We start from the raw sequence: 11,559 nt of genomic DNA, 5'->3' as shown, positions 1-11,559 counted from the left end.
AAATGGTTTCCCACAATTATCACTTTTTTTTTCTCGTATACAACATTATTATTTACAAAAATATTTCCACAAAAAATATTTATTTTAATTTTACATCCAGATTTTCTTCTTTGTCTCTGTTTATTTACCTAAAATTTAACTCTAGAAATTTGTTCAGCCAGAAAAAAAAAATGATTTTTTTGGAATTGTCAATTAAAATTCCACAGTGTATAAGCATCGTAGCACCCTTCTAACCATAAACAGATTGTTTTTTATGTTCATTGTCTTATTTTTCTCTGGACCTTCATTGTCTTATTTTTTATGTTTTTTATGTTCCCCTACATACACAGATTGCTTTTAAAAGATCAAATTTTTATGCTATTCTCCAATTATAATTTAAAACTTATGTCTATAATACAATACATGTAATAAAGATTCTATTAAACATAAGGTGAAATGCTGCAAAATTTGGTCGGAGATATAAGTTTATCATTTTTTTAAACGTTGGACTCATGTACCATGAGAATGACTTAAAAATCAACTCTCTATAAGAAAAACATGCAGGGACATGCAACCCGACCATTTTTTAAACGAATAATGTGTATTTAAATTACTATGTAAAAGAATTATACACGGTATAAAATTTATAAAAATAAAATAAAAAATTATACATAAAACAACCATGTTAGATGACTTCTATATAAAAATAATAATATAAGAAAATGGCAACTATAAATGGTAGAAAGCAGAGACAATATGTAACCAGGAAGTAAAGACAATTTGTAAATATTATGATGTTGAAATGCTGATATATATGATATATAGTTATCCAATATTATATTATACATCTAATATATATATATATATATATATATATATATATATATATATATATATATATGAAGCAAATAATTAAAGTTGCGGCTTAGATATAAGAAATGTACAATTAATATATTTGAAAATAAGTCCCTTTCTTATAATTATGAGATATATGTATTATTTTCTTATATAAATGATCACATAATTAGATAACAGTATTCTCGTACTCAATAATATAGTCATTTATTTTTTATGCAGCTAAAAATATAGATTTTTATTGAATTATTGTGTTTTGGCCTAACATATCAGCCTGTCATGATCTAATTAGTGATAATCTGGCGTAACCATGTTCAGCACATAATGCAGAGACATAAACCAGAATTTATGGTTCCCTACCATAAACTGTCACAAACACACGAGAAAGAAAATGGGAAACACTGTTGTTTTTTGATGAAGTAGTGGTAACTATAGCATAGATATTGTATGTGGAAATGAGCAACAGAGAAGAACAACCTTAAATTGGCGATGGAATGCAGTAGCTGGTGAAGCATTAAATGGAAGAAATTGACATGTAGAAATGGAGGTGCAGGAGCAGGGTGGCCCGTGTGAAAACTGAAGAACACACACACTAGAACAGAGTTGGGACCCAAAGAAGTAAAAAGTGCGCGTGCATTAGATGCTCAATGGATGATAATAAAGAACAAACAAAAGGAACCTAAAGATGGTGACTCCTTTGGCATCTTTCAACATTGCGACAGATGAGAAATAACATCGTTGTGACACCTTTAGGATATATATCTATGCCTACAACAAGATAATCTCCACCTAGCTACCTTCTGCTACAGCAACCCCTTTCATCAAACGCAAGGCAAAATAATTGCTACACAACAAAACTCCTATCACTTTATACTACATGCTCAACATATACAAACCAAACCATCAAATGCCAAATAAAAATATTTATACCACTTAAGTCAATTTTAAATCTGACTCAATCCTAGGTTTATATGGTGATTTTAGTACTTAATTATATATTGTAAACTCGTCTTACTTCTAGTGAACGTGGAATCTCCAATTCACTCCTCACACTGAAACATATAGATATCGATCGAACGTAGAACTAAACATTAATATATGGACACTAGTATTTTGACATCACACTTTTTCTTACTACCATTTAATACTATCTCTTGTTATTATTCACTTTCTCTTTTTTTCTAAATAAGTAAAAATTAACTTTTGTTAAGACTATTTTACCCTTCTAAGAGTTGTTAAGACTATTTTATCCTTCTAAGAATTGTTAAATGGTCGTCAAATGGTGTAAAAGAACATTTTTTCTTAATATATAGATAGTTTGATAACGGTCCAATAATATGTTACATGATAGACCTAACAACAACAAATCTTCCAATAATAGATGATACTATAGGCCTAACAAATAACAAATCTTAATAAGATAAGTTTTGAATAACTTTTGTATTATTTTAAGAAGTAAACTTTAAGCCTAACTTAACCTTATAAAGTTAATTTATAAATAAAGTTTATTTCCACTTATATAATATAAATTCATTTATCTCTGTACGTGAAACATTGATTGACACTAATTGAAGTAAAAGACAAAAATTGAGAACCTTTTGAAAGAAAATTGTCATTTGGTATAAAGCTTAATAAACCATAATTTCATTATTTTTTTTACTCCCGTTGAAAAATAATGGTGGTAGTAGATCATGGAAGGTTTTGTAAGTTAAAGCCGTAGAAGTCAAATGATGATTGGAGACATATTTGTAAAATGGCGTCAAAACTCAAAAGTTTGGGGTTTGTGGGTCATCTAGGTAGAGGCTATATCCTATATAGGTATAGGTGTTTGAAATAATATGGAGTGGGTCAAGCTTGTAAATTGCTAACTAGTAATCATCATTCATATTTTGGGTATTTGCATGCTATCGCTTTTCATGCTTTTATTGCAACTTCTCTTCAACTTTAAAATATTTTCTTCAAGATTGATTACTTGGGTTTAGAAACACATCTACATATTTTAGTCTATATGGAACTATTTTTCCTTTGACTTAATAGCATTTTCATCTTCAAGTTATGTAATCAAATTATGTGAAGTTGATCACATGACAAATTACGTCAATCTAACGCATGAAAACATAATATCTAAAGTTCAAGATATGAATCATATATTTTATATTCCTACAACAATAATTAACCATCAAGTAATAGATGTTCTCGATATACACATGGCAAAATTAATATAAGCTAAAATAGTTATTCTTCGTGTTTGGATTTGGTCCTTGTTTTTATTTTTTATTCATCTCTCTTGATTTCTTTTGGTTTGATTGTTATTTTTTCAGTTAAATTTAATAATTATAATTGTATTATGATGGCATCATCCCATGTTAATTATATAATACAAAATTCTTAATGATCATTAAAAGGTTGAGCAAATGAACTAAAATAAATGAATACACGTGGATATTTTGTATTGGGTGAAAGCGCGTAACCTAGGGTGGGGGTTTTGTAAAATGTGGGAAGTAATTAGTGTTGTTCTAACCTAAGTTGTTTAATGAAATAGACTTCATCGTGTTCAACAACTTAATAACATTCATTGCTGCTTTCACTTCTCCAGAGTTATAATAATCACTTTGTTCAGCAATGTGTTGAGAATCAAATGGGTTGAATCAGACCAACCATCAAATTGGAGAGAATATAATGTTTTTAGTTTGATTAGTTTTAATTACCTTGTTATTCCCTTACTTCACTTTGTTTAACCTGTTGATTCGTTGACTTACACGTGAGAGATAACGAGACATGTCTCACGATTTATTTTTACAAACTTGTATAGCATATGAGAAAATTGTTAAAATAAAAATAAAATTCATTATAATTTAAACATTTTTGAATATGTTTTTTATCTCTATACTCTATACTTTAACATAAATTTGAAATTTGTTTCTATTTTAAACTTGATATTTAAAGTTTAAAAATAATTAAATATAGTTATTTTAATATAATTATATAAATTTTTTTGACGTGTTAAACACTGTTTTAGGATAACATTTAAACTGTTTAACGCATTTCACCTCAAATGTTAATTTGAAATACTGTTTAATAAATTTAACAAAATTAATGTTGTTAGATTAAAATGACTATATTCATTTATTTTTAAATTTATGAACCAAAATGTATTAAAATTTGGGACAATAATTAATTCTAATTTCACGTAAGTTTAGGGATTAAAAATATATTTAATACTTTAAAAATTACAATTTTTATATTGTTTAAAATATACAAATATAAAAATAATTTAAATCATATATACTTAATAAATATAATTCAACGAACTATGAGTTATTCAATATGTAAAATTTACAAATTTTCTAATTTATTTAATTAAAATAATAATCAACCGGTAAAATTTTAAAAATATACAGTCAATCAAGTATATTTTTAGTGTATATATACGCATAAAATATGTACTGAAAAGAGCACAATAAAGACATTTAGTTAAAAAAATATTTATTAAACAACTTTTGTTTTTTAAATATTTGTGGAAAAAAAATAGTGTGATAGATTCATTAAGAGCTTTTATAGTTATTACTACGAAAATTTTATTTGTATTAAGAAAAACAATATACTTTCAAAAAATTACTAAAATGAATTCTATTTGGAGGACAATTTATTGTGCTTCCAAGTACCATTTTTTTAGAGAAATATTACTGAAATGAAGTGTACTTGTCAATACAAGTTTAGAAGGACAATCTTTTAAAATATTGAAGGGAAGTTGTAATTTTTTATTTATTAAATATACAATGCATCTGTAATTGCTTGTTTGTCATTAACATAAATAATTTTTAAAATTAAAATATTTTTAAAGTTTAAGTACAAACTACTACAAAAATAATAAGGAATTTGTTAAATAAAGTAAAATAAAATTATTTGTTCAACATAGAGATCTTTTGAGAACTGATTTTTATACACAAATTCAAATTCTGTTTTAACATAGCATGTGACGAAAACTAAAATAAAAAATATATTAATGTATCAAGAAATATTCCAGATATTTTGACTGCTTTTTTATTTATAATTAGTTTTTAATAAATAAATTTTTAAATAAATTTTATTTTCATGGATTTATTATTTTATAATTAATATATTGATATATTTATAAACTAACAGATTATTTCAACGGTTTTTCTGGTGTGTCTTTGAAAACAATTTAAGAACTACTATTAAGAACATTTTAAGTTCTTATATTTATTAGGTAAGACATTAACATATAATTAAAAAGAATTAAGTCTAACTTTTATATTTCTATTTCATTTCATAATTCTTTCTCCTGGCTTACATTATTTTTTTTTTTATCTAATTAAGATATTTTCTAATAGATTAAAAAAATTACATAGTTATATCAAAATTATACTAATTAATTTTTCTATAACAGTAAACTTAGTAGCATGTAATTAATAAGAAAGTATATCATCATATGATCGATCCTGTTTATTTTTTTATGATATTTAAATATTTTATCAGTGTGATTTATATATTATATTATTAAATAATTGGGTGGTAAATATTACAATATCCTATAAAGATAATTTTTGTTCACACAAATCATCTTTGTTGTAAATTTTTTTGTTTTATTATTATAAAACATTTACATTATTTTGTAATGAAAAATAAGTTATACATACTTATTCTTTACCAACTAATGAAATACTTTGGTTTAGGTAAAGAAAAGAGTGTCATGGTAGGTGTATAATGTTGATGTTTCATCCACGTAAGAGGGTTAAAAATAAAAAATGAATAATGTAGAAACTATAATTAATGCTCTTTAATTACAACTTAATTTATTATTTAATAAATGTATGAAAACTTAAACTGGAAGATAACTTTTAATAATGATCAAAATGTGTCCAAATACATACATTAAAAAATTGCTAAATTAACAATAAAAATAAGTTTCATTTTTAACTCATAAAAATTCAAGTACCAGATTAGAAAAATATTATATATTTAATATTTAAAAAAAATAATTATTCATCACCTATTAATACTATTATTATTATATATAATTACTCCCATAAATCTATTGACTCGTATAAGGATAAACTCATTGGACTAAGAGTTGATATGAAATGAGTCCTCAAACCAAATAATAAACCATACTACATTCTACAAAACAATTGTTATTTGCAACTTATTTTGTTATTTATACATTCTCCAGTTTTGTTTTTTTTTCTTGAGTTTTTCATGTTAAAATATACTTTACAAAAACTTATTTTTGAAGCCTTGTATCAATATCCAACAAAAGGTTCCAAATATTAATCCTGCGAATGTAATTTTATCACTTTAAAAAGTGCATTCCAGATACAATTGTAGATGGTTTCTGTTTAGTATTGTAACTACAATTGTACTAATCAATTAACCATGCCTTTTACAACTAGGCTTTCAGTCTCCCATATTTTATTCCACATTTTTGTTAATTTACGTGATATCCTACTTTTAGAAATTTTATAAATTGCGATTAGTATGATGATCATAATTATTAGATGAAATCATAATATTGGTTAAAAGTTAATTGAATTTTGTTTCAAAGATTTCAGTAAAAGATTCTTCTAACACGAAGATTGTCTTGTGAAACAAAAGTCTGAAATTACATAACTGTGTCATAAAATTAATTTTAATTAAATTAATCCTGTATGAGAAAGTTAGAATAAATTGTGACATTGTTGATTAAAATAATATTATTTTAATTCAATATCAAATGTGATGGGGTGAAAATCTGAAATTATGTTTGATTTTGAAAAAAATAATAATGACTATTTTTTTTACCTATTTTTACTATTTTTTTATCTTTTCATATCTTTTATCAAATTACACAACTTTTAAGATTATCTTTTTATCTCTCACTATTTATATCCTTCCAAAGAATTAAATATTTAATTTTCCTTCCTATTCATTATCTTTTCTCAAATTATTTCTTCCCTGTTTAAATTTTTTATTTCTTTTTTTCCTAAAACGAACACACAAAAAAGAAAAATACCACCAATTTTAATATGTGCATGAATTTAAACATGATAACCTGAATATATATGTCTTTAGTATTCTTCCTTTTCTTTTGTCCTGCATGAACTCAAACACAATCAAGATCCAATGTTCATCGTCGGCCAAGACAAGAACGGAGAGATACATTGTTTATATTTGAAAGTCATTTAACTTCTGAAAAAGTAAACAAAAAATAAACCCCATGGGAACTCCGGGAAGATATTTTTACTGACCAAACCAACAAATATAATTCCTTACACTTCTTCTCAAACACAAGAATTGATTTTAACACTTACCCCATTTTCTTCCTTTCTTTTTCAAGCCAAACATAGGGTAATGCAAAACAAGACTTCTAATTCTTTACATGTTTCTAATTTTTTTATTTATAGCAACGGAAGTAACAGTTTTAATTTTTAAATTGCTATTGTCATCCTTTGGTAAAGTATTTCTTATACAGGGCCTCCGGTGAGCCATCTTTGTATAAGAAAGATATTGGGGAAGAAGGAGAGCATGCAGAGCATGGAACCTAACAAGGGAATTGCCACAAATGATAGTGTATCAGCATATAATGAGGTGGTTCACCTTAGACTGCTCTTTTTTTTTATTAAACCGTGTTAACATATCCAAATTGTAATGTATCTTGAATTTTAATAATTTCTCACATCCTTGTATCCATCACACCACATCGTACCCAATCCATGTCTCGTTAAGAAAACAGTATATAAATTACTGAACAGAAACATATAACTTCAAACCTACTCCAGATAAACCATAATACATGTAACATAGCTAATAGTAAACTAATTTATTTCAGCAGATCACATGTTGTTCCACAAGTTACACAAACTCAGAAAGACACATAAGTTACTAACCACGAAGGGATTCTAAGAAAAATCTTGCAAACTAACACTAGCGACCTAGAAGATCATGACCACATCTTTTGAACAAAACAGCCTCGGCACAGTTTCGCCTGCCTGATTCACATGGAAGCAACTTTTAGTAACTGGATTTATGGTCCAAAATAAGAAAACAGAAGAATGAACATCAAGCAATACATTACCTAAAATTCTGGCGTAGTACGGTCAACACTCTCCATCAAGGATATGCCTGGTGAGACTATGGAAAGAAGCATTAACCAAAGACTATGATGGAAAACATTAGGGGCTTGATAACAGGTTGAGTGACACAGACCAACCCTAAAAGACTATAGCAAACAGTAGCTTAAGATTATATAACCGAAGCCCTTCCAACTTTTCTTTGCAAAAAACGGAAAAGATGAAGGGACAAATTATGCCCTCTCAGAGGGTCACTAGGAAATGGAAACTTTACATACAGAGAGAAACAAGAGAGAGCTAAAGAGAGAAGGACCAGTAAGTAAAGTAGTAACTACAAACTAGTAAAATGTGGATCGTCCTACAAGACCAGAATATAAGGATAGAAAGACTATGATAATAGAAGAAAATTTAAAGGGGGGAAGAGGACTAAGAGGATTAAGCTCTATAGGCTATTGCAAGTGAAAGGATTCCACAATCTACATTATGTACTAAAACAGGAGACCTATATTCTTTATCAGATTATGCGAAGGTAACTACTCTTTCTGTTAGGAGTTTATACTATGAACTACACCACACCACGAACTCTGTATTCCTCTTGAATATATTAAACTAATATCTTTCTTCATTACCACCCATTTCTATTCCATGCCACTCCAACCCTTTACCACGCCATTCAGCTTCTCACAATCATTTCTCTGGCAGCTCCCATCAATGTCACAAAACAAACCCTGCTAACGTTTCCAATCATGAACCCACCACAGCCATCATCATTCACCACAGTCAAAGGCACACCACCACTGTACTGAAAGCTACACAAACTAAAACTACAATCTTTTATTTGGTCACTTTATACACACCTAATCTTACACTAACCCAACTTCATTAACCAAAAGCACTTAATATGTACAGGAGTCTGCTCCTCCTCCAGCCTCATTCATCATCCAAGCTAAGATTGAGGATGCGACGCAACACCTTCGTCGGCGAATCAAAGAGGTCTCTGGCACATGGAGAATGTTCCCCACGAGGGGAGGAAGGGGCAGAACAAGCATGTAACTGCAATTCAATTTCAGGACAAGAACCAGGGAGATCGAGGGACACACTCCTCTTCGGCCTTACAGAAAATTTCGGAATAGGCAAGGAACTGGGTGGTGGAGAATTCGAATATGTAGGCCCAGCCCAAAGCTCAGAGAGCAAAATGCCCCCATCAGAGACATGCTCACCGAAACTTTTCCCCTTTCTGTGATCGATGGGAACTGGGGCGCTATTGGGAGTGATTCTTGAACGGGTTTTGTTAGTGTTTGAAGGAGTTATCGGCGTTTTGGGGAGTTTAGTTAACGGTGAAGACTGAGAATTGAGTGGGGTTAGTAGAATACCACACCCCGTTTGGAAAGTTCTGCAATTTATGCCCCTAAAGTCTCTCGAAGGTGAAGAGGAACCAAACTCAGCGTGGCCTTGGGGTTCCGACCGGGGGTAGCATTGGTTCCTGTGATGCGCCATAACAACAAGTGTCTCCATTTGTAACATCAACGATTCCGACGATGTATTCTTTTTTTGGTGTGTTTCCCACACTAGATCTCACTCTCACAATACAACCCAGTACGAGGTTTCAGAAAATAGCGAGTCCGAAAACCAAAACGATGTCGTCACACGGTTGCAACGGATCGGATCAGCGGGATCTTCCCAGAAACCAATTGAAAGAAAAATGTTTTTCAGATTCTGCAAAGCTGGAAATAAACGGACAAAAAAAGAGAGGAGAAATCGTCAACGCATGACCATGAAAATGAAAATAGAAAATTATAAAAAAAATAAAACGAAAAACGAAAAGCTAAAGAGGATCCATCCGAAGAGATAAAGGAACATGCAGAGTTGGTTATTAATATTAAATGTTTTTGTTCACGAACAAGTTGAAGGAGATTACCGATTAATGGAGGATAAAGATTGTTGTTGGTGTTGTTTTGTTGGAAGGTCTGACAGTGGTTTGAGAAAAATAAAAATAAAATGATTAGAAAGGAAAAGATGAAGAAGGTGAAGAAGTTAGAAGGGGATCTGGGAGAGGAAGAGGAAGAGTGTGAGAGTATATTGTACAGTGATGATGGGTAACCGTGCCTGCTTTTCACAGTATTTAAATGTCACAATTACTTTTCATTTTCTCACTCAGTAACGGACCGATAATGCTCTGTTACCATTTTGCCCTTCTGTGGATTTGGTTTGGTCAGTAACGTTCATGTAAGAAACTTAGACTCGGATAAGAGCCTCTAGACATCCCCATTGTTGCCATTTTCTTCGCAGTAGGAAACTCACATTTATTCTTTCATTTAAGGGATGTTTTATCCAATGTTTTAATTCTGAAAAAAATATAATTAATTATCAACTAAATGTTTTTAATGTTATTCATTCATGGCTGGTGTAGAAGAAAGTTTTTCATTTTTGCAATGTGTATTTTTTAAGCATCATTAATAATTTTTATAAGTTTCTTTAATTTATATTAAGACACTCCTTCAATTGAATCTCTACATTTATTATATTTTTGTTGTTTTTCTTTATATATCTATTAATTCATATTCAATTTTTTTTTTCTGTTTTAACTAAACTAATACTACGAATGATCATGTAAGTTACAAGAATTAATTAAATTCTAGAAGACTTTTGTGATAAAATTGTCTTCTCATAAGTTATGAATATTTCTATTAAGTTTAATAGTTTTTTGTTGTTAATTTTTTTTAGAAATTATTTAATGTAGACTCTATCATCTTAATGTAATTTTCATATTTTTTTTTTATTAAAAACAACCAATTTTGTCTATTCAGTTAAATTAATGCTTACACATAATAGAGAATGAATACATCATTATGTATGTGACAGGTGACATTATAAATATTTAAGATGATCCTCCATTGTCATTTACACTACAATGTTACATGTCTTCCACAATATCAATTTGTAATCCTTTCAAGGGTGTGGGTATCAACACCAATAGAAGGACATTATTAATTAATTTTAAAAAAAAAAAACCTACATAAAAATTGAGAGATCATATTAAATAAATTAAAAAAAATAAAAAACTATTAAATTTTTTATTACTAAATTTTCGTGTTATTAATATTCTATGCGAAAATTTTCATTTCTTTCAAAATAAAAATAATATGAATTACTAGATTCATATGATTTTAAATTAAAAAATTTAGTATTCTTTTAAATAATTATATTATTTCTTTCATTTTACTTTATTTTAAATATTAAATGTTTAACATTTTAATTTTCATGACTAAATTTATATTTTTATTCAAATAAAATTTGAATATCGAAAAAGTATTATGACTAAGTAAAATAATAATAATATAATAAAAAATAATAAAAAGAAGAAAAAAAATAAAAAGATGAAAATAGTATATATATATATATATATATATATATATTATTGAAAAAAATAGATAAGATAAGAAAGTATAGGACTTTTTCTTTATTTAATATATCATATATGTATTCATAACTCTATAAAAAAAATATATAAAGTATTGTAAATTAGTGAATAGGAAAAAAATGATGAGAGTTAAGATAGGAAAGAAAAAAATTATAATTTTCTAGAAATATTTATCCCAAACTTTTTTGTGTTACTTCATTCAAGATAAAAAAAAAAGGAGGTTTAAACCATTTT

General features: G+C 28.0%; 1 protein-coding gene across 2 annotated transcripts; it reads right to left on the bottom strand.

Moving 5' to 3' along the window:
- Positions 1–7,537: 7,537 nt before the first annotated feature.
- Positions 7,538–10,007, bottom strand: LOC114191523 (uncharacterized). Of its 2 annotated transcripts, none has more exons than XM_085672499.1 (3): positions 9,823–10,007; positions 7,910–9,628; positions 7,538–7,823 (listed from the first exon to the last, which is right to left on the bottom strand). In XM_085672499.1, the coding sequence occupies exon 2, from the start codon at positions 9,426–9,428 to the stop codon at positions 8,835–8,837; it is 594 nt and encodes a 197-aa protein (XP_085528625.1). In that variant the 5' UTR covers positions 9,429–9,628; positions 9,823–10,007; the 3' UTR covers positions 7,538–7,823; positions 7,910–8,834. The 2 variants fall into 2 exon arrangements, with proteins under 2 accessions (XP_085528625.1, XP_085528628.1); XM_085672502.1 differs by having other exon boundaries at positions 7,631–7,819.
- Positions 10,008–11,559: the final 1,552 nt, after the last annotated feature.

Source organism: Vigna unguiculata, chromosome 1, assembly GCF_037176805.1.
Source record: "Vigna unguiculata cultivar grain cowpea cultivar isolate G323 ecotype 2 chromosome 1, ASM3717680v1, whole genome shotgun sequence".
In the NCBI taxonomy this organism is placed as follows: Eukaryota; Viridiplantae; Streptophyta; class Magnoliopsida; order Fabales; family Fabaceae; genus Vigna; species Vigna unguiculata.
This window is presented reverse-complemented; position numbering and strand designations above follow the sequence as displayed.

Excerpts from the sequence above, each read along its gene's own strand:
- LOC114191523 (XM_085672499.1), bottom strand. The coding sequence starts at position 9,428 with ATGTTACAAATGGAGACACTTGTTGTTATGGCGCATCACAGGAACCAA.